Source organism: Thunnus maccoyii, chromosome 22 (assembly GCF_910596095.1).
Source record: "Thunnus maccoyii chromosome 22, fThuMac1.1, whole genome shotgun sequence".
Taxonomy (NCBI): Eukaryota; Metazoa; Chordata; class Actinopteri; order Scombriformes; family Scombridae; genus Thunnus; species Thunnus maccoyii.
Window position 1 is genome coordinate 24,969,278 of NC_056554.1, and position 23,704 is coordinate 24,992,981.

The 23,704-nt window shown below is 38.5% G+C and overlaps 2 protein-coding genes across 2 annotated transcripts; one reads left to right on the top strand and one right to left on the bottom strand.

Annotated features, from left to right (window-relative positions):
* The first annotated feature begins 4,664 nt into the window (after positions 1–4,664).
* Positions 4,665–17,061, top strand: LOC121889658 (phosphatidylcholine:ceramide cholinephosphotransferase 2-like). The gene is made up of 7 exons (XM_042401810.1): positions 4,665–4,890; positions 9,144–9,933; positions 11,201–11,318; positions 11,412–11,469; positions 11,771–11,866; positions 12,868–13,034; positions 14,404–17,061. The coding sequence occupies exons 2-7, from the start codon at positions 9,395–9,397 to the stop codon at positions 14,575–14,577; spliced, it is 1,152 nt and encodes a 383-aa protein (XP_042257744.1). The 5' UTR covers positions 4,665–4,890; positions 9,144–9,394; the 3' UTR covers positions 14,578–17,061.
* A 208-nt stretch (positions 17,062–17,269) lies between these two features.
* Positions 17,270–23,112, bottom strand: LOC121889582 (zinc finger protein 184-like). The gene is made up of 10 exons (XM_042401639.1): positions 22,810–23,112; positions 22,525–22,620; positions 21,526–21,658; positions 21,309–21,415; positions 20,988–21,220; positions 20,678–20,784; positions 19,835–20,277; positions 19,511–19,752; positions 18,879–19,006; positions 17,270–18,754 (listed from the first exon to the last, which is right to left on the bottom strand). Exons 1-10 carry the CDS (start codon positions 23,054–23,056, stop codon positions 17,365–17,367), a joined length of 3,126 nt encoding a protein of 1,041 aa, XP_042257573.1. The 5' UTR covers positions 23,057–23,112; the 3' UTR covers positions 17,270–17,364.
* Positions 23,113–23,704: the final 592 nt, after the last annotated feature.

The window sequence follows — 23,704 nt, forward strand, 5'->3', positions numbered from 1 at the left end:
TTCAAGTGTGTCTATAAACAACAGTCAGGAGCCCAAATGAACAGTGAAACCTGTTTTTCTTGCTGTAATCATTCCTCCTGTTCATATTGACCATTAGAAGATCCCTTCATAATACACTGACAATGGAAGTGATGGGGGACAAAATCCACAGTCCTCCTTCTGTACAAAAATGTATTTAAAAGTTTATCTGAAGCTAATATGAAGCTTCAGTGTCCAAATGAGTCAAATCAAGTAGATATCTTTCAACGTTACAGTCTTTTTAGTGCCAAAGTCCCTCTTTTTGTTACTATACTTCCACCGCAGCTCAACAGGGGAAACACTGTCCGGCAAATATGACTTAATGTACATTTCTGTTGTGTGAATATTGGCACATAAACAGCAGGTGGTGCTGTTGCAGAAGAAGAGGACAGCAAGATGATGTCATTAAACAAGCAGCTGTCAAAGCCATAGACTGTAGACTGGTCAAAGCTCAAACAATGGAAAACCATGTGGAAATATGACATTTCTGTTAGTTTCATGTATTGATTTAAGGAAGGTTAACAGTTTCCTCATCATCACTCCACACAGATCTGATGTTTTCAGCTCTTCGGTGACGTTTAAGTCACATGATTCATGCATGTCATCATTTATTCGTTCAGTCTGTTTACATTTGCTTTTTATCCACACAGCTACTGTTACACCTCAGACAACAAGAAAAACTTTGTTGCAATATTTTGACTTTTTTCCCATTTCCAGTGTTTCCACGCTGTGCTTTTTAAATGAGCAAATTGAAAATGTGCATTAACACAGGTGGATATAAAGGGAAAATTGGAGAAATTACAGCAACGCGAGAAGAGATAGATAGAAAAATGTATAAAAAGGATATATACCAGTAACAAAAAAATCTCTGTTATGAAGCTTAACCAGTAAATTTGTGTACAAAAGTGTCCACCTCATGAACCCTTAGAGACCCGCAGGGGTGTCTGTGATCTCCGCTGACATTACTGTCTTTCAGAGACTGGGCTTTGTTTTAACACTAGTATCATGGTATCATATGAAACTAGACAACCTAAGGCATCCATTGATACCAATCATGTCATGCTAGCTTGTTGGGAAGGTGGCTAAATTACGTTAGGCCACATTCTGGTGAAGGAAAAACTTGCATGGCCATTTTCAAAGGGGTCCTTCGACCTCTCACCTCAAGATATCTGAATGAAAATGGGTTCTGTGGGTACCCACAAGACTCCCCTTTACAGACATGCCTACTTCATGCTAACCCCATGCGGTTTTTTGCTTGCAGTATGAATGTGTAATTGTCGCCTAGTCTAAAAATGGTGTATTTGAATATTTCTGCATACTGGGGTACCTAAACAGTCTTGGAATTGCATAAATTGGGTCTGACTGGAAAGCTGAGACTGTTGTAGAGTCAATGAGGCCAACTGTATTCATGTGTGATGATGTTAGTCCCCACAGTAGCCATTTCATTGAAATGAGACTATTTTTTGAAACTTGACTTCATTGTATAAAATGAGCTAATGTAACCTTTAGGATATTCAAAGCCTCATGAAACTTTACAACCACAAACTAGAGACAAAGGACATTCAGAGGATTTATGGTTTTCTTGGGTATATTGACAATAAGGGATTTCTGAACAATTTCTAGAACAGAAGTGCTCGCCATCTAATCGCTGAAAAATGCACTTCTTACAGAAATCTCCAAATGTCAAAAGTTTTTGATATCAAATCACAGCATGAATTTTTCTATGGTTTCTCAAGGTCTTGGTGTATTAATGTGGTATTTTGAGGGATTTTTGACCATTTTTATCAATTCTCGAGGGGTCAAAAATGGTTTAATTTTGCACTAAATCTGTGTAACCAATGGTAGCAACCCAAAAATTGCTGCAACAACTTATGAGATGTAACTGAGCATGGGAATGGCCATCATACACTTCCATCATAATGTTCTAAGCCCTTATACACTAAACTTCCAAAATTTGAATAGACACCTAACAAAAACACACTGTTGACCTGCTATCTCCCCCTAAAAATCCACTGTACCTCCCTAAAAAAGACAAAAATGGGTCTATGGTGGGTTTCTGTTAACATACATGAAGGTGGCAAAATATTAGGAACACTTCCATTATAATGCACTCCAGTACACCACCACCACCCACTACAACCTCAATAATAAACATTAAGTAGAATTATCACCTTCCTGACAATGTCAACAAAAACTGAAAATGTACAAGCTTCATAAAAATGTAGAATTTATGGCAGAGCTGTTACTGGATTGCATTAGATTGCACAGGTGTTCCTAATAAAGTGCTCACTGAGTGTATTTCTATAATATCTATACCAGATAGATTAGTATGTATGCATAATCAATACAATATTATCAAGCATAATGTAAAAAATAATACATAAACACAACATACACACAATATATGATAATATATCATAATTATTATATAATATATACAATAACATTTCATTTTTAATTGAAATTAATAATCTTTACATCATATAAAAGTATGAGTTTGATGAGTTTTATCTCAGACTTCATATTATTTAATTTATTCTTTATTTTTGTTTTTTTATATTACAAGGTGAAGGGATGAGGGACGAAAGAAAATTCAATGTAATTTAAGAAGTCAGTAAGGAGATAATGTGTGTGTATAGATAGAGAGACAGCAGTGTGTTGCGTGTAAAGCGTTTAGAGTTTCTTCAGTAGATAATCAGCTTCCTCTGGTGGTAAAAAAACAGCACTGCAACCATTTATCACTTTAACCAAACTCATATGAATTTATCCTTCAGTTTAGTTTTCAATCCAAGTTCATTATTAGTATTATTTATTATTATTACCCACGTTACCTTTATGTCGCCTCTCCAACATGATAGTCCATCTTTCATTACCATTCTGGTTAACATTCAGAATGTTTTGCAAAAAGATTAAATTTTAAACATTTCAATCCTTTCAAAAATGGCTATATATATATATTTGCAACCCCAATGCAATTTTTGACTGACCACCAAAAACATCTTTATAATTTTCTGAGATATTTTATCTTCACATTTTACAGATTCATTGATCTGTTAAGTTATATTTTCTGTATATTTTCTTTTCCTTCCTCAATGTGTTAAATTATGTTTCATAGCTTTCTCTATGATGACAAGATACTGTTCCCCATTTTCATTTTTATTTTTTGTCTAAAACAGTCAAATTAAACAATCTTACCTCTTAAAAATGCCAGAATCAGCCTTAAAAACTCATTTTGTGTAATGTAGGTGTAATTATTGAATGTAAACTCCCAGTGAGGTCATTTAAAAACCCCCAAGTTCCCAGATACAATACAGTCGACATGGTGTCCTCAGTGGCAATATTTAGCCTTGGCCATAACCCAATATTTGGTGACACAATCAGTTTGGGAAGTAATGACAGGCAGGAAGTGAGTTTTAATTCAAACAGGTAACTAATCCCTGAGTCATGAATATCAGTGATATCAATCATCCTGCAGATACCATTAATCTGTTTGTGTTGTGACGTATTGCCATTTCAAACAGTGTAGCTACTATAGATGGAAACTCAGCCATCTGAACTCAAGTGGCAAAGTCAGTCTCTAATTTTATGAATAAAACTGTGTGTTTGAGCAGACCAGAAGTTAGGAAAGAGTACAGTAAACCTGACATTTTTAAAAACAATCTCTAGCATCATATGTTTCATTAGGCTAATAAGGCCGTCATGATGTGACATTTCATCATTAACTGTGTTTTAATTACAGGTGTGTTAACTGCTGTATATTGTATTTATTAGTCTTTTTAGCAAGGGGAAGTTTGTCATTGGAAGTCCATTTCCACAAGGAAATTTTGGAATTTGGAATTACGAAATTTTCATGGTGAACCAAAATTATGATTTATTAATATAAAGTCTTTGGTTTGGTCGTAAAACAACCTACACATAACATGCTTGTCAAAATATTCATCAAACAAACAAACAGACAAAAAGATGCATTTTCAATCAAACATGAAACATGGGCATGCAAAAACACAAAATACAAAATATTGGTTTACTAAATCAAAATTATAACATAGAATGTCAAAATAATGAGTCATAAATTACACCCCTTAAGTCAAAATTGAATCAAAATTAAGATCATATGTCAAAATTGTAACTTACTATCATAGTTTTGATTTACTATCTCAAAATTATGCATAAATAATATCAGTTTAGAAATTTTTGTTTGATTATCTCATAATTTTGATGTAGTCAACTTCACAATTTGGATTTAAACATCATAATTTTGCTCTACTATCTGCCTTTTAGTAGGCTAAGACAAATTTTTGACTTACAGTCTCATTTGATAATTTTTACTTAAAAAATCAAAAAAGGTGACATTTAATAACATAATTTTTACTTCCAACATCCAAATGTATCAAATTAGAAAGTAAAAATTTTGACTTAACGTGAGAATTTTCTATTTTTCTCAATCCTTTTGACATTTTTACTTAACTTCAACTGTAAACGTGTAACTGTTTTTGTCTCTTCCTGACTTCCACACTTTTCCCGCCTCCCTCCGCTTTACGGATAATCCCGAGTGCTGCCGAGCTCAGGTGACTCATCGCTGCGAGGTCCGAAGGTGAGTCAGCTGGGCGGGGCGAGCGGCACCCCCAAATATGGGCGGGAACGAGCGCGTCGACGGAAGCTGTCGCACCATATTTGGAATGTGAACAGCCATTGACGGGAGGCGCGAGGACTGACGGTTGCGGGTGGGGGTTCCATATACACACACGCAGGCGCTCGCGCTTACGCAGTGAAACTCACAGCACGCGCACAAGCAGAGGAGGAAGAGAAGTTCTGAGCGAAGAAAAAGTGAAGAGATTTGAGCCGAAGAGGTGAAATTCTGCCGATAAAGCGGTGAGTTTATTTCTGTTTCGTTACTCGCGGAGAAAGCAAAGTTTATTTAACTTCCTTTCACCTGTTTGAAAGCAGAGAAGAAGCGGAAACGTGCGTCACAGCGTCAGACAGGTGTGTTTACTGTCGTCCTGCTCGTGTCGCAATGAAGGAAGCGCTTCAGCTGACATTTACAGCCGTTTGTTTAGCTTATAAACACAACTTTTAATGCTGCTTGTGCATCTATCAAGTGCTGAAATAATGTGTCAAATATCCTATTTATCGATACACCGATCATTAATCGATACTAGGTTGTTTTGACAAAAAGTTTAAACGTGTAAGTCGTTTTGTTTGATGGAAATCTGCGTAGAAAACGTGACTTACTTTCCTCTGTCACATGTCAGTTAAAATTACAACTTTTTTAATTTAGTGCTGAAACGATTAGCTAGTCAAATAATTGATTGATCAATAATTAAATGCCTTATTAACAGCTTTTCTACAGTTGTTTATTTTTCTTAATAGGCCCAGCAAACATTTACTGCTTTCAGCTTCTTCAATGTTTATTACCTTTTTCTATTTTACACAAAAAAAACTTCAAATTAATTGTGTTACTTCTATTCAACACTGAAACAATCAGACAGGTATCAACAACTATCCTGCCAATCAATCAATCAGTTTGTCAAGCAAAAAGTGAAATATTTGCTAAAATGTGAAGATATGTTGCTTTTCTGTGTTTTTCTTTATGATTATAAACTGTGAGGACAACTAATAGACAAAATGAATCAAGAAAAAGATCAATAAGTGTATTGATAATGAAAATAAACCTGAATTGCAGCCCTACTTTTTCTCTCAATCAGACAGGATACTCAGCTACCTGCAGCTCTCTAATGCAGTGGTTCTCAAAGTGGGGTCCGGGGACCCCCCAGGGGTCCTTGAGGCAGTTCCAGGGCGTCCACAGCAAAAAGAGGAATCACTTATTTTGACTCCATAAATAACACGGTGACAGAAATGTGTGAGTGTTTTGGTTTTCATACACTTTCTGTAATAAAACCTCTAAAAGTCTGATCAGACGGGGGGTTTGTGGTCTAGTTTGTGGGGTCGTTGATGTGAGACGGTCTGTGAACCACTGACCTGATGTTCCTCCCTTCCCTGCTCTGTCTTGTGTTGACAAATTAGGGAAATTGAAATCCCATGGTCTTAATTTCATTTAAGGTAATTTGTCATTATGTCATTCTGTGTGTCGGTAAACAGGGAACGACACACACACACACACACACACACACACACACACACACAGAAAACAGTCTGATGATGGTTTGAAATGTGCAGGAAAAGAGGAAACATTGAAATATCAATGAAAGTAAAAGTCAGCTGTTAGCTGTGTAGCAGCTATTAGCAGCTAACCAGTGAACTTAACAACAGAAACTACAATTTCATTTATTTATTTATCACAAGTATGTTTGCTGTTGTACTTCAATACTTTCTTAGTACAAAAGTATCAAAAATGATGCTAAATTATTTTATAATATAATTTTAGACTGTTATATTTAGTCAAAGCTGTTAAAAAGCTGCTTGTGTTTAGACAAAATTAAAGACACGTATTTATTTTACACCTGAACTGTTTTTAACTAACTGCAGGTTTTAAACTCTGCAGGAAGTTTCTGGTTTTCTTTGTGTTTAAATTAAAACAGACATAGAAAAGTTGCAGTGATTTTTGAAAATCAAGTTTCGATGTTTTTAAAGGTTTTAAAGCAGATTGTTAGAAATGCAGCACATGTTTTTAAAAGTTTTGCTCGTCAGTCAGATGAAAAGTCAGTTTTCCTCCATTAAAAAAGGAACTTTGGTGCAGATTCACAGTTTATTTGTATCTTTTGTCTAAACGATCTCAACCGACGAGTTTCAGGTCGCAGTTTGTTTCCATGATGAACAGAAAGTGTTTTTTCTGACGTGTGTTTGTACAATGAGGTTTAACATTATACACCAACACACACACACACACACACACACACACACACACACACACACACACACACACACACACCGCTGTGTGAAATGTTGTCAGAGAGGCGGCAGGCTGAGGAGGCATTTAGCAGGAGACAGAGACATGACTCACAATTTAACTTGATCTGCAGCAGTTTCAGCAACATCAATACTGTCTCTGTCTGCACAGAGTTTCCCAAAACCTTCACAATACGCACACACACACACACACACACACACACACACACACACTCTTTCAAACGAAAGTGCTGCTTAGAAATATAGTTTGAATCATCAGTCTGCTGTTATTCTGTTGCTGTAACCAACAATAAGCTAACAGCTGCAACCAAATATTATTTTCACTATTGATTAATCTGATTAGTTGTTTGGTCCATAAAATGCTGAAAACATGTTGATCAGTGTTTCCCAAGATGTCAAATGTTTTGTTTTATCCAAAGATATTTAGTTTATCGTCATAGAGACGAAAGAAACCAGAAAATATTCACATTTAAGAGGCTGCAATCAGAGAATTTGGACTTTTTCTTTGTAAAAAAATGACTCAAAACAATTAAATTGGTTATCAAGATAGTTGGCGATTAATTGAATAGTTGGCAACTAATCAATTAATCGACTAATTGTTGCAGCTCTTAATGTGTCAGTAAATCTTTAGATGATCATTCCTGATGTAGAGAGCAGCAGCGATCAATCGATTAGTGTGCAAATGAATAAATAAAATAAACTTGTGGCTTTTGGAGGAAACATCACATGAAATACATCATCAAGCAGCAACATGTCGTCGGGGTTCAGAAGCATCATTTGTAGTTTTTATAAGAAGCTTTTTCAACGTCAGCAGGAAACTGAAGTGAAGGATCGTCAGCTGAAGCTCTGACGGGCGAGTTTTATTGTTATAGGCGAGAGGAAGATTGTTATCTGTTCTGTGGAAAGTTAAATATTCTCAGTTTAAAGCGGCAATCAGCTGCCATGCTGTCTGACTGGTTTTATGTTCAGGCGTGTGTGTAGGTGTGTGTGTGTGTGTGTGTAGGTGTGTGTGTGTGTGTGTAGGTGTGTGTGTGTGTGTGTGTAGGTGTGTGTGTGTGTGTGTAGGTGTGTGTGACGGCTCCGGTGGTATTAACAGGCTTTGCGTGTGTGTTGTAGGCGTGTCTGTCTGTCTGTCAGGTTGTACCTCCCTCAGGTTACTCAGAGTCAAACACTAAAAATTCAGATCTCAATAGTGTGTGTGTGTGTGTGTGTGTGTGTGTGTGTGTTTGTAGGGGTGTGTGTGTGTGTGGGTGTGTGTGTGTGTGTTTGTAGGTGTGTGTGTAGAGGTCTGTGTGTTTTTACCCGTCTGAACTTGATTAACTGCTGATAAGAGCATTCCTGTCGATTTCAGAGGATCCACAATTCAGTACTTCACTAAGAATTTACTAATAAACAATTACTGTAAAATAATAATAATTAATAATAATAATAATGAAATACAGCACATTTCAGAACCAGGTTAGTGATTGTTTGAGATTGGGAAACATTCGATCAGCCAACAACTTAAGTAGTAAATAAAGTTAAAGTTTGAGTTTTTCAGAAAGCAAATCAATGAAATTTAAGTGAAGTTTGCAACAGAGTGCAGTCTTGTTTTTAACTGTATCACTTAGCAGTAATTCTATTACCACAGGCTGGAACTGATGATTAATTTTTTATTATTGATTCATCTATCAATTACTTGTCAATTAAGCAATGAAAGATTTCTTCTAAAATGTCAGAAAATACTGAAAAACTCCTTGTTACAAGTCCAACATCTTTAAATTGACCAACAAGATGTTGAAAAGTCTTAAAAACATTTAATTCTGTTTCCTTAAAAAAAAAAAGGTCTTAGAAATGATTTAAAAGCCTTAAATTGAATTTATTATAATTCTTGGTTGCTGTAGACGGTGATGTTAGTTCTGACTGCTGCTGTAAACTTTTTCTCTGTATTTGTTCTCCTCCGTTATTAAAAATGTGACACGAACATTTACAGGGTAATATTGTATTTACATGAAGCATTTTTACTGTATTTTTATAAACCAGAAGTTCAACAACTTAAACTCTCTGGAACAAAACACTTCCAGTGAATGTTGGCTAGTTGTGACGTTTATTTAACCTCAGATAAACCCCACGAAACTAAAAATAAAGATTAAAAACAAAAAGTAGAACAGACGCCTGAACAATCCAGAAAAACTGGCTGTGAAACTGTGTCACGTCCAGATTTTTAAATCTTTTGTGTCGACCGACGGTAAAAATGTGTTGTTGTTGTTGTTTTTCAGGTCGGTGCTAAATCATCCTGATCGACCAATCACCTGCCTCCTCTGTGACATCACCAGCTCAGCTCCTGATAGACCGATACTGGATTATTGATTACGCCTGAGCCACAGCAAAGCAGACGACACCTGATAAAGGAATATTTGTGAAGTTTCAGCACATTAAAGTTTGTTTATATTGTGACTGTGGTCAAATTCTTCCTTATTGATCAGACAATCAATCAATAAGTCCTCCTAAAGAGGAGAAAAGGTCATCAATGGCAGCTTCAGAGCTGATCCAGGACAGCGGTGATATCCGCCCTCATGTGGAAGCTGACGTGACCACAACAAACCCCACTTTGCCTCCTCATCCTCCCATGGTTGCCAACGGTAACCCGGCTCGCCACGCCACCTCGCCGCCGCTCCCCGGCGACGCCCACGACGGCAAAAACAAGCACGAACGCAGCAAACTGAGCAGTCTGCTGCAGAACCAGCTGATCCACTCGCTGAGCAGCGGCCTGAGGCGACACTGCGACTACGTGAAGATCTCCGTGCCGGAGGAGCGCGCCAACCGCCTCCCCAAAGAGTGGTGGAAGACGGGCGTGGCCTTCCTCTACGCCCTCTTCAACCTCTTCTTCACCACCGTCGTCATCACCATCGTCCACGAGAGGGTGCCGGACAAGTCGGTGAGCCCGCCGCTGCCCGACAAGTTCTTCGATTACGTGGACCGAGTCCCCTGGGCCTTCACCGTCACCGAGGTCAACGGGCTGATCCTGGTCGGACTTTGGTTCGTCCAATGGATCTTCCTCAAACACAAGTGAGCTCTAGTTTCAGTAGAAATACAGAGTAGAGCTGCAACAATTAGTCCAATGATTGATTAGTTGATTGATAGACTCACAGGTCAGTCAGTCAGTAAACGCTTCACTTATAGAGACTGAGGACGATCTCCCAGCTTTTGTTGTTAAAACTGGGTGGAAACCATTAGAGATTTTTAAAAAAAACCTGCATTGCAGAACCAATCCAGAGTCTTCAGGGCGTGATGGCGTGTCCTGAACCAAATGTAAGGGGCGTAGCTTTGTTAGCGGCCGTTCAAGCAACTACTGTTCTTTTAAGAAATCCCCAGACTTCGGTAGGTGGAGAGCTCTGATTGTTTGGTGCCGCCAGATGAGTCGATCGACAGAAAATTAATCGCCAACTATTTTCACAACAGAATAATCATATAGTCTTATTTTTTTAAAGCAAAAATACCAAATATTCAGTCGTTGCAGCGTCTCAAATATGAGAATTTGAAGTTTTTCTGTGTCAAACATGACAGTAAACTGAATATTTCTGTGTTGATCAGACAAAACGAGACATTTGAAGACGTGTTGACCCTTAAGAAATTATAACACATTTTTCTTCATACATTTTAAAGACAAGACAGTTAATAGATTAGTGGATTAAAATAATGGTTAGTTGCAGCCCCATCAGCAACTATTTCAATATGAGAATAATCATTTTTTTAATATTTAGCGAGAATATTTACCAATCTAACAGAATAGACAAGGACAGAAGAACGTTGCTTGTTGAAGCTGTTGTCACACCATCAGTAATAATTATACAAATGTCCAAACACAAAATATAAATACAATCATTTATGTATTTTTGGAGAGAAAGCTTGTTGTTCAGTTGGTCCTTTCTTTAAAGATCGTGAACCCAAACCAGACAGCGTTATACGTCTCCAGAAGCGGAGCTAAAAACAGTCCGGTCCCTAAACAGACACTTTCACAAACCTTCTTACAAACAAGTATGTTCATACAATGACCTGATTGATCTAAATGGTCGATCAATACCTTTTTAAACAAGGACGTCCTTCAACTTTAGCTTGTCGAGGTACCTCCCGATCCACACAGTCTCTAAGACAAAGATACAAACAACCCTCAGATAGAAACACGTTCAAGAATTCAACTGGACTAGGACGTCACATTCAGTTGAAAACCATATTTCTAACATATATATACAAATGATTTATTAAATCATAACCTATCAATCAGTTTTCTCTCACGTTGCTCATTTTTATTAAAGTTTCTCGTCCCTCTCTGCAGAGCTATCGTGGGTCGTCGCTGTTTCTTCCTGATCGGGACTCTCTACATGTATCGCTGTGTCACCATGTACATCACAACGCTGCCGGTGCCTGGAAAACACATGGTCTGCGCTCCCAAGGTACAAACACACACACACACATTAACTGTATGTTTACCTGTTGTTTACATACAGTTCACCATCAGTAACTGTTTTGTTTGTTTCTCTGTGCAGCTTTACAACAACTCGACCGGGAAGATCTGGAGGATTCTGAGGCTGATATCAGGAGGAGGTAACAGCAACAAACTATTGGGAATGATTGTTATAAACTGACAGAAATGTAAAATAAATTTATTTCACATTGCACTTGGTAAATAATTTTAGCTCTGAGCATCACTAATGGTTTTTCTTTCATACTTTGACTGTGAAACAGGCATTCAATTGTGTTCTGTTTGGTATTAAAATGTCTTTAAAAGTCTTAAATGTAACTTGAAGCCTGTAAGAAGTAAATTTAATGTCAGTTTACTCGCATACAGCGAACTGAAGCTCCTGCTTATCATGTGTTTGTTTGTTTGTTTGTTTGTTGTGTGCAGGTTTGTCTCTGACTGGTTCCCACTTGATGTGCGGTGACTTCCTGTACAGCGGTCACACCGTCATGTTGACTCTGTCCTACCTCTTCATCAAAGAGTGTGAGTGTACACACACACACACAACACACACACACACAACACACACACACACCTGCTGTTTTCTGATTTATTTCAGTTTAAATTCACTTTACTGCTGCTGCTTTCCTCAAATTAATTATGATGCAGGTTGACTGATATTTGTTGGGTCATTTGTGGAAAAAATTACTAATCTTCACTGATTACAATGAGACACTCATTATTATCATTTAAACTCTTTACTGAAAAACTTTAACCTGTTAATATTTCCTCTGAATCTCTGAATGTTGAATGTATTAAATAGCTGAGATACTAAAGAATGAGGTTAAAGTCAAAATACTTTAAGGAAAAATTGTTGTAATGTATTAAAATAATAATACATTATTATGGAGCAACAATAGCATGTTGTTATTGTCTTTTTAACTACATCATGACTTTTTTCTCATATTACAACTTTATCCTCAAATTCAGTTTTTTTCTCTCTGAACACTGGCCATAAAGGAATTTTAAATAGAATTTAGTGGCATCTAGCAGAACAGACTTGGCAGAAATGGAATATAATATTCATAAGTATGTTTTAATTAGTTTATAATCACCTGATAATGAGAATCGTTGAGTTTTCGTTAATTAGAATGAGCCTTTATATCTACAGAGGGAGCAGGTCCTCTTCCATGGAGCCGCCATGTTTCTACAGTAGCCCAGAACAGACAAACCAAACACTGGCTCTAGAGAGGAGCTTTAGTGTTTTTCATGGGTTTCGTGGCCACTGTGGGTTCTACTACCCACCTGGAAGGGTGAGGGGTATTCTGCAACCTCACCACTAGATGCCACTAAATCCTACAGACTGGTCCTTTAATACTCATCAGAGTAAAAGTACAAATAAACATTATGACAGATAACAGTGATGAAGACATTTATACAAATAGTAAATAACAGATCAACCCCCATAAAATAATTAAAATATCAAAAACAACAACATGAGTTATTGTCTGAGTGTGATTTCTGGTTGTTTTTATTTGCTGCAGACTCTCCGCGCTGGATGTGGTGGTATCACTGGTTCTGCTGGTTGCTGAGCGCCTCGGGAGTCGTGTGCATCCTGATCGGCCACGAGCACTACAGCATCGACGTGGTGATCGGATACTTCGTCACCACCAGGACTTTCTGGTGGTACCACACCATGGCCAACACACATGTAGGTGTACTTGTCCTTATAAATGTGACTCGATATTTATTAACGTCGACAGTCTAATCTAATATGTTCAGTTGGATACAAGGCTCCTACTTGAGTTTGTTTATTTATTTGCACAGGTTAAAATCAAATGCATACAAACAACATGAAAAAAATCTGTGTAGAGAGATGGAATTACCTCTACCTTAATAATAATAATAATAATAATAATAATAATAATAATAATAATAATAATACAGATAAAATATAAAAACAAACGTGTGCACACATGGATTGTTATCTACACAGAAACATAAATATATGTGTAGAACACACACACTCAACACTGGTAGATTACAAGAATGTTTTAAATGTTTAAATAACATACACACAAAAATACCTTCTTCTGATATAACATGGCACGTTACATTCATAGACTGTATAAAAATATGGACGTAGTTACCGTGACATCACCCGTTGGTTTCTGAAGAGCGGTTTTGAAGCTCAAAGCGAGCCGCTCCGGCCGTCGCCATCTTGGCAGCGCGTGATGCTGCCTAACTCCCAGCCAATCAAAAATGGGCAAAGAGGCGGGCCGAAACAAGCCACCTAGCGGCTGGCAGACCTGTCACTCAAAGCAGCCATGTCCTTCATTATGCATAACTTTACGGCTTAATAAAACTTAAACAGGTGAGTTATAAAAAAAATTCACCCCCCGTACAGTTGTCATGAAAGAGGAAATTAGCTACAGAGACCAAAACCATTGTTTGTACCAGGCTGTAAACATGTTTATTTCTGCTGTAAAGTTGGACATTTTAACATGGAGGTCTATGGGGATTGACTCGCTTTTGGAGCCTCAAGTGGTCATTCAAGGAACTGCAGTTTTTGGCTTCATCTTACAGCCCCGGAGGTTACGGCTTGATTACATTAGATACTTTATGAATCCCAAAGGTAAATTTAAAATAATAATAATTTATATTTAGTAGTATTAGTATTTTTATTACTTGCACACTGCATATACTGTTTCCACTATGAACATTTGCAGATTCCAGGTCAATATTTTCATTTCATTTCATTTCATTCTCTTTTAAACCTGTAGCAGCTGTTCTCACTTAGAATATATTTTACATATATTTTTTTATTGTAAATTTCCTTTTTATATTATTTAGGATTACATCATTTTGTGTATATTTTTGACTGTTATGCACCACAACACCAAGTTAAATTCCTTTTTATCTGCAAACCCACTTGGCAATAAACCTGATTCTGATTCTACAAGTTAAATTTCCTCCCTTAAAATCCCAATCTTACGCAACATTAAAGACCGCAAAATGCAAACTCTGTCTCTCTTTATGTAATTTTGTCACTAATATTCTGTGTTTTTTTTTCTGCTCAGACGCTGCGTCACGCGCCCAGCAACTACCTGTCGAGGACGTGGTGGAACGTGGCCTTCAATTTCTTGGAAAGGAACGTTCAGACGACGGTTCCCATCGTGTTCTCGTGGCCGGTGGCGTTGCCTTCCTCCTGCAGGCAGCGGTACAGGATGGTGGAGGGCGGGAGAGACGAGTGACCGGAGAGGAGAGGAGATAACTAACCTGCCCTGAGCTGAATCAGCCTCCATCCTGAACCACGTGAGTGGACAGAGAAGAGGGCGACGGAGGACTTTAACATCAGTTTATTTATTAAAACCGGCATTTACACCTCACTGAGGAAGAGGAGAAACTGAAAGGAGGAAGAGGAGGTGTTATTAAGTTTACATTATTATGACCACCTGGTATTTATTTATCAGCATGTTTTATCACCAAAATGATGATAATAATACAGTCAGAGGAGGCAGAACAAGGTTTTGACTCCTCTAAGAGGTAAATTAAAAGCCTCAATCTGCTTTCAGAAAACATCAAAATCTACTTGATTTTCTTGGACGATACAAACACAAATATTATTACTGTTAACATTGACTGTTGTGCATCAGAAGGACACACAGCAACACAACACAACCTTTTAAAATACAAGAGATTATGAAAGGAACCACAAATTAAACTTGTGTAAAACACTATAAGGTTAAACTCATAACCTGATAACGGCTTGCGAATCACTGGAGGTTTACTCACAATACTTCTTTTGTGTCTTTTGTGTGATGATAAACATCCGTCTTTGTCAAATTGAAGGTTTAAATTAGTTACAGATGTCATAAAAGTTTGCAAAAGTGCCAGTAAACCAATTTCATGGTGCATGAATCCAGATTACTGTCCTGCAAGTTATGAAAGTTTGAGAGTCCAACATCTCGAACCTTTGACCTGCTGCAGCTTCTCAGATGGACGTAAGTTTTATGGTCTTCAGCCAACAGGATGCTGCTCAAACACCAACAGATCAACCAACTGAACTGGTGAAAAGCATCTTTCACACACAAGGCCAATGAAATTCCTCTTATCAACAACAACAAACTTTATCTGATTTAACAGAACAGGAATTAGTCAAGGTTACTTAGTGCTCACTAAGGTAACAATACGTCATTTTGACGTTTTGATTTTTCAGAATTATTAACAGGTTTTCCTACTAAATCATTTTAATCATTTAACAGTTGTACAAACTAAATATGATTATATTTACAGGACAGATGGTGGGATAAAGATCGCTGAAAAGGAGCAGTCTTTCCAGGATTTCTTTTCTTTTGGTAGAAAGTCGGTCTAGCTTTAGCAACAGCTGTGTAGCCAAGATGGCTGCCACAAAAAACAATTTGTGGCTTTGATTCCTGCAGTCAGAACTTGACACGTCTGGATTTGTTAACAATGAAAATGTCATTAAAACCAAAGTTGATTTGTTGCCAACAACTTTCATTTGAAGATTTAGACTTTTACTCAGACTTGCTGTGGAGAGAAGATTTTGGGGGTTAGCCGCCCGCTAGCTCATTGACCTAAACGATTGTTTTGATAATGCCAACGGTAAATTTGACACCTACCAGCAAAGAGAAAAGTTTAAATATTATTATTGCTGATTATTATCGTTTTGTCATAATTGCCAGAAATAAGCACCAAAGCTAAACTGCTAGCTACAGCAGCAGTTCACAATGCTAACAGCACAAGGCTCAAAAGCACAAAGCTTTGGTCGTTGTCACTGAGTTGTGTGCCGTTAGCCACATGCTAGCTCATAATAGCGTAGAACTATTTTGATGTTTGTCATCCATTAAAGCTAAATGTATCACCTCCCAACCAAGAAATCTGAGACTAAATGTTTAAACATTGAGATGATTTACTGTTTGTTCTGAAAGCTAGCCATGTTTTTTTGGACCGAAGCTGAACTGCTAATGACTTAACATTCATGGTGCTAATAGCAGTTGGGTCTTCATTAATGTGGGAGTGGAAGCTTGTGTCATTTAATTAGGTTAAATTAGCCACATGCTAGCTCATTATTCATAACAATTGTTTTGATGATGCCAACTAAATAAATAAAGGTTTAAAATACATGAGAGGTAAATGAACAACCGTCCAACAAAGAAAACTGAGACTAAATATTTAAACACTGAGATTTTTTCTCAGTTTGTTTCATAAACTAGTCAGAGATTCAAGACCAAATCTACTGATTGCTAAATTGCTGGCGATCTTAACATTACCAGCGCTAACTTGAGCTTGATTGTCATCAGTGTGAGAGTTCTTGAGCATCGTTGTATATATCTGTCTATACTTGATTATTGTTAAGTTATATTTTCATGTCAAAATGAGTAAGTGAGACACTGAGCTCACGGTGGTTGTTTTCGTTTTTTTTTACTGTCTTATTTTTTTTTTTTTCTTTATTATAAAAGGAATCAATGAAATAACAGTCTTTAAACTTTGGATTTCACTAAGAGTCCCTGAAAACTGCTGCTGATTTAAAGTCGGACTGATGAAGGCTGCCGTTCCATAAAGCTACAGTTACTTGTATAAAAGTGTTACCCAATGCTTTCTACAACAGTTTGTTTTTCTCAGAGTCCCAGTATGTCTTTATTCATTATGTTTGCTGACTTGAACACATTGTCACAATCTGTTTCCTTTGATAATAAATAAATTATTTTCAAGAACCAGTATTGATGATTGTTCTGTTCTCATAAGGAAATGTAGTAGATTTTAGCCACTCCAGCGGCACTGAATATGCACATAAAGGAACAATTAAAATATATGGTATGCATTTAAATGGCAACACTATACTTGAAAAACATGTGGGGCACAGTTGAAATGTGGATCCTGCAGGCCATGATGATGTGATGTTGGGATGGAAAAGGAGCTCTGTACATAACACATCAAAATTTTAATTTGTTCTTACAATATATGACGAGTTATTACATTTTTAACTCCAAATATTACAACTCTAGAACAGACGTCCATCAACCGAGCATCAGTCCATCCACTGCTGACTTTTCCTCCCTCTGGTGACTCTTCATGTGTGTTTTCACACAGTGACTCTGGGTGAAGGCTTTGTCACACAGAGAACATTTGTACGGTCTCTCTCCGTTGTGCGTCCTCATGTGAACAGTCACGTACTCTTTTTTCTTAAAGGTTTTCCCACAAACCCCGCAAACAAACGGTTTCAAGCTTGAATGCGTCTTCTGATGGGATCTGAGAACGTTCCAGCAGCTGAAAGTTTGTCCGCACTCTGAGCAGCCGTACGGTCTCTCCCCACTGTGGATTATCATGTGTCTCTTCAGAGCTCCTCGAGACGACATCCCCTTGCCGCATTCGCCGCACATGTGCGACCTCGCCTTGTTGTGTGTTTCCAGGTGAGCTTTTAACTCACCTGGTCTGTGGAACGTTTTGCAGCAAACGTGGCAGAGGTGCGTTCTGCTTCTGTCTGTGTGGATTTTCTCGTGTTCTTTCAGTTTTCCGGGAAGTAAAAAATGTTTCCCGCAGACCTGACAGCTGTAACGTTTCTCCCCAGTGTGAAGCAGCATGTGTCGGGTTAAAGATCGGAAGTCACTGACAGATTTACCGCACTCTTTGCAGCGGTACGGTTTCTCACCTGTGTGGCGTCTCATGTGAATCCTCAGCTGCTGTGGGAAACCAAAAGACTGGTGGCAGATGTCACATTTGTGTGGTTTATCCTCCACGTGCTCCCACTTGTGATTCTTCAAACCCGACTTATGAGTGTAAGCTTTATGGCAGACATCACATTTGTACTGTCTCTTTTCTGTGTGAAGACTAGCGTGCCTGTTTAGACTAGAAACAGTCATGAAAGACTTTCCGCAGATGTTGCAGCTGTGAGTTTTCTGGTGACTCTGAAGGTGACTCCTCAGCTCCTCTGCAGACTCTGAATGTTCTCCACACACTCCACAAACTCTCTCTGGATCGTCCACATGACTCCAGACGTGTTTTACCAACATGTTCGTCGACGTGCACAGAACTGTGCAGACTTTACAGGAGAGAAGAGCATCACTGTTCTCAGTCGACGCCTTCGGAGACGAATGGATCCGTTTGCTTCTCTTTGTTTTGACACCTGAATGTTTGACTTGTGGCTTCCTCGCTGTCTTGGATGAATTCGGTTCAAGTTCACTCTCCTCCAGCTCCTCATCACACTTGTCTGGTTTCCAGTCGCCATTTCTGTCGTCCACCATCACCTCCTCCTCTTCCTCCTCCTCCTCCTCATCATCATCATCGTCCCCTTTGCTCTCAGCTGCGGGGCAGGAAGAAGAAATGGCTCTAATTTTGTCCGGCTCTGATATTCCACAATCTTCTCCGTCATCACCGTCCTCTGTTTCCTCTGTTTCTTTGTTGTGGGAACTGATAATAGAAAATAAGGAGTTTGATGATTTACATGAACCTTTATGTTTCACAGTATCAAAATGTGCTTACTGGGGATACTTGTTTAATGATAAAATGGTTGCCAGCTTCTTTGGTGACTCACCTTGCATGCGGTCTGGTTTCATCACTTCCTGTCAGTGCTGAAGAGGTGGACAGAGCGTCACTGGCGGCTTCGTCTTTTCTCTGTGGAGGAGGAAGTCGCTCCTTGCTGATCAGGGATTTCTTTGCTGTCTGGAAGAAATCAACAGTTTTAAAAACCAACTGAGATTAAATTACATTTTTTTATCTATTACAGCAACATATCTGCTCTGTAAATCACTTGGCCTGTTTTCTCTTTTGAGAAAAATATCAGAAACCAAAAGGGAGAAATTTATATTTTATATTTTTGGTTTTGTGATGGCGCCCCCTAGTTTTACATTAATTTGATGTGATGCTGTTAGTTATCTGCTTTCGTAGCTGGAGTCTTTATTTCCATACATTGAATCAAATCCTTTCATGAAGTCATAACGTGTCGTTCTACCATCAGCAGAGCAGACGTCACACTGAGCCTGATTGCATCCTGCTCCACAACACAACAACCCACATTAGCTTCCTGCTAAAGTCTCCTTCTGATCTAACTTACAAACATGAACACATGTCTTGTCCTGCAGCTTGTTGAACGACTCAACTGAACATCCCACTCGGACCTTCGGCTCTCGACAGGAAATGAAACAGTTACACAACTTGACAAACTACCTTCAGTCGAATGTAAAGAGCCGATCTTCCTTTCCCGGTGGACTTGATGGACCTGTGGACCTCCTCTGGCGTCAGCGTCTTTACTCTCAGAGGCTGTAGTCTCTTGCATTTGTCAGTCAGGAAGACATCGAACGGTCGGTCACCTCCGGGCAGCTCAGGGAAGGTGGACCTCAGCAGATCCAGGAAGTCGGCCTCCCTTAGGCCACGAGGACACGTCAGCTTCTGCACTGGATGTTTGTAGGCTGACGCAGAGACACATTAAACTGAATTACACTCAATTATCCTTTTACAGATTTTTAGGGGGATTAAACTTTTTAGATTTACCTCTTTTTGAGAGCACGTTGGTCTGCATGTCCTTCAGCAAGCAGACCCTGAGTTGCAGTGAGTGCCGTGTTTTTGTGTTTGATGACTGTGGTGCTTCATCGTCCTCGTCTGGCTTCCCGTCATCATCTCTGACATCCTCGTCACCAGCTTCCCCTTCGCCGTCCTCTGCGGAGCTGAAAGATGGCGGTAAAACCGGGCGTTTCCTCTTCGATGCGTCGGTAGCGCTCTCGTCTGGTTTCTGGTCCTCATTTCTGTCATCGTCCACGTGATTCTCCTCCTTGTCAGCTGCGGAGCGAGCAGGAGAGGGCGCCGGAGAGTCACTGGTGGGGTCTAGTGAAGTACCGCCATCATCATCATCATCATCATCATCCTCGGTTTCCTGTATTCTTGCGCTGCTGGGCAGAGCGTCTTCTTTGTTGATCTCAACTCTTGAAACAGGATCGCTGCAGGAACAAGAAGTTTCATTACATTAATGGACAATATGAATATTTACCGACTCTTTGATGGTTGTGAACGTTTCTTATCAACTTACACAACTTACTGTGCAGGTAACACATCCATAAAACTCACCAACACTTTCCTCTCATGTCTCTTTTCCTGCTTTCTAGCTGTAATCATTGCTGTCTAGAAACTTGTGCAGCATTCAGTCCTTTACGGCTACATTCATGAAATTATTCAAATATAAATTAAAGATTGAAATATGAATATATTTATTTTAATAAGTGTGTATTTATATGCTGATTTCTGTAATCTATGTGATTATTTGCACATGTTTACCATACTGCCACCTAGTGTCCTGCTGGTCTGTGGCAGCAGGTAGTAACGATGATTTCCTTTAGTTACCTCGTATGTTTCATGGTGTCATCACTGGTTGTCGTGGAGACGGTCAGGGAATCGGCTGTGTTGTCACGTTCTCCGTCTTCCTCGCAGGTCTGCTCTTCATCTCCAACCTGGAAAAAAAGTAAATAAATCAATATTAGAGCTGCTACGATCAGTCGATTGATCAACAACAGTCTCTGTTAGTTAGCTTAACTTGCTACATTAAAGGTTACAGCTGCTGTTATTCTATATTTTTCTGATTGTCAACAAATAGAAATAAGAAGATACATCAGGCTTTGGAGACACACACAGTACTTGTTTTCAGACCACCTACCTTTGCTCGGACATACAGGGCTGATCTTCGTCTCCCGGTGGACTGGATGGACCTCTGGATCTCCTCTGCTGTCAGCGCTCCAACTTCCAGCGGCCACAGTTTCTTGGAGGCGTCGGCTGTGAAGACGTCAAACCGTCCGGTCAGCTGAGGGAATCTGGACCTCAGCAGGTCCAGGAAGTCGGCCTCCTGCAGGCCACGAGGACACTTGACGTCCTGCACCGAAGACCTCGTCACTGGAACGCAAACAAATCCATGAAAACGTTCAAGGAATAAACTCAGTTTGAAGGTTCTTTGTTCTGAATGAGAGTTTGAGGCTTCTACCTTGTGAAGACCTTCGACCCTGCACGCTGGTCACGGAGTCCTTCAACAGACAGACTCTGAGATTTAAAGGTCCGGGTCTCCGGTTCTTCCTCTTCACAGACTGACCTCTGCAAGAAAACAGACAAATCAAGGAAAACGTAGTTCTGTGTATCAGGAAACACTTCAGTCTCACTTCAATGGAAACGTATTAATTAGTGATTTTATGTCAAACTGGAACCTGGTGTTTGATGTCTGATCCTGCTGGTCTGGACTGGTACTCTGTGCTGGCTCTTCAGCAGCCTCCTCCTCATCTTCACCCTCCTCTTCCTCAGTGTGGTGTAAGACGTCCTGGCTCCAGCTGTCCTCCAAGTCTGAACAAAAGAAATGTTTTTTTGTTCCCATTTTTGAAGGATTGCAGATTATTTACTGTTTATTGTCACTTATTTATTTCTAATAGAAACACTAAAGATAATAAAACTTATTTTTAATTAGTTTATTGATTTTAAGAGATGAATATCAGGCTGTGACCAACATGTGTTTCCTGTTCTCGTTATATTTAACGATTATTTTCATTATCAATGAATCTTTGGATTATTCTGTCGATTAATTGATTAGTAATTTGGTCCATAAAATGTCAGAAAATTGTGAAAAACATCGATCAGTGTTTCCTAAAACCCGAGATGACGTCATCAAATGTTTTGTCTCAAAGATCTTCAGTTTACTGTCAAAGAGACTAAAAGAAACCAGAAAATATTCACATTTTAGAAGCTGAATCAGAGAATTTGAACTTTTTTTACTCAAAACAATTAATCGATTATTGAAATAGTTGGTGATTAATTTAATAGTTAGCAACTAATCAATTAACCGACTAATCGTTGCAGCTGTAATTATAAAACACTCGGTAGACACAGACTCCTAAACTCAGAGCTGATCCTGAATATTGATCCGATGCTCATATTCAGAGTTTATCTTGCTTTCTTTATTTGACTTTTAATATTAAATTGTAGCATTTTTTTTGCGTAAATATCGATTTATATTGTGGAAATTTTTTCCGATTTGAGTATTAGATGGTTTCTATCTTGAGGTTTGTGCTGTTTTTCTGGTTTTTACTGGTTTATTGATTCTTGTGGACTTTGATCACTCACCTGTCCCACATGATGTGAACAAGTTCCTGAAAAAGGGATAATTAAACAAATATATTGTTTAACCAAACATAAAGAGCACTGTGAGGACATACGTGTCTGCTGTGTGTGCTGCTCTTCCTCTTTTTCAGGGAGTTTATCTCCACCAGCCTCCTCCTCTTCCTCACATACAGGTAACAGTCCTTCATCATCTGGATCAGAGATGAAGCTTTAAACAGGTGGTGGAAGACGTACTGACACCTTTTACTTCAGTAAAACTACAGTATAAAAACACTCCTGTACAAAAACCTCTAAACTGTGTTCAAGTGAGTGAATCTACTGAGTTACTTTGTTTGCTGCTTTGTTCTCTTCTTGCAACATTATCTCTATAATTCACCGACCTATCCTGCAGAGTTTGACCTGAGGCTGCAGGAGAACCTCCAGCTGTCTCCTCTGCCGGTCGATCTCCTGTCTGAAGCCCGAAGCCTCCTCCTCGTACCCGGCTACGGTTCTCTCAACAACCGCTAAGATTTCCTGCGCGGCTGTGGTCAGTTTGTCTGCGATCATTTCTCTCAGGATCTCCGCTTTAGACACTTTACAGTCCGCAAAGTCCACCGAGGAAACATAGATCACGTTTAAAGTCTCCATCTTCTGTTTAAAGAGACATAAGTTTGTCTCTTTGGCTTCTTCCGCCCTCAGTTTGTTTTTGGTGCAATCACAAATGTCGCCCGACTGGAAAACATTCAAAGATCACACAAAAGTTCCGCTCCAATTCTTATTTTTTAATACTAATACTACTACTACTACTAATAATAATAATAATAATAATAATAATAATAATAATAATAATAATAATAATAATAATAATAATAATAAAATGTATTTATATAGCGCTCATAAAATTAGAGATTACAAAGTGCTTTGCAAGGACAAAATGAAAAAGGCAAAACAAACAAACAAAAAACAAACACATGCAGACAAATAAAAGAATTAATTTATGTGAAAAGTTCGAGTTTAAACTCAGAACTCAAATATTTTTTTCAGGCCCAAATACTCTTACATAGAGACTAAAGAGAATAAGGTAAAAAATAAATAAATACATTTTCAGAAAACGTCAATAATAAACATAAAGTAGAATTTTCACCTTTCTGACAATATCAACAACAACTGAAAATGTATAAATGTTGAATTTATGGCAGAGCCGTTGTAATGGATTGCATTAGATTGTACAGATGTACCTAATGAAGTGGCCTGTGGGTGCACATATATATATAATATTATTATTATTAAGCAACA

Coding starts and splice junctions, on each gene's coding strand:
- LOC121889658 (XM_042401810.1), top strand. CDS start 9,395: ATGGCAGCTTCAGAGCTGATCCAGGACAGCGGTGATATCCGCCCTCAT. Junction 9,934..11,200: donor TGGATCTTCCTCAAACACAA/GTGAGCTCTAGT, acceptor CCCTCTCTGCAG/AGCTATCGTGGGTCGTCGCT. Junction 11,470..11,770: donor GAGGCTGATATCAGGAGGAG/GTAACAGCAACA, acceptor TGTTGTGTGCAG/GTTTGTCTCTGACTGGTTCC.
- LOC121889582 (XM_042401639.1), bottom strand. CDS start 23,056: ATGGAGACTTTAAACGTGATCTATGTTTCCTCGGTGGACTTTGCGGAC. Junction 21,221..21,308: donor GGGTCGAAGGTCTTCACAAG/GTAGAAGCCTCA, acceptor TTTGCGTTCCAG/TGACGAGGTCTTCGGTGCAG. Junction 20,278..20,677: donor GACACCATGAAACATACGAG/GTAACTAAAGGA, acceptor TTGTTCCTGCAG/CGATCCTGTTTCAAGAGTTG.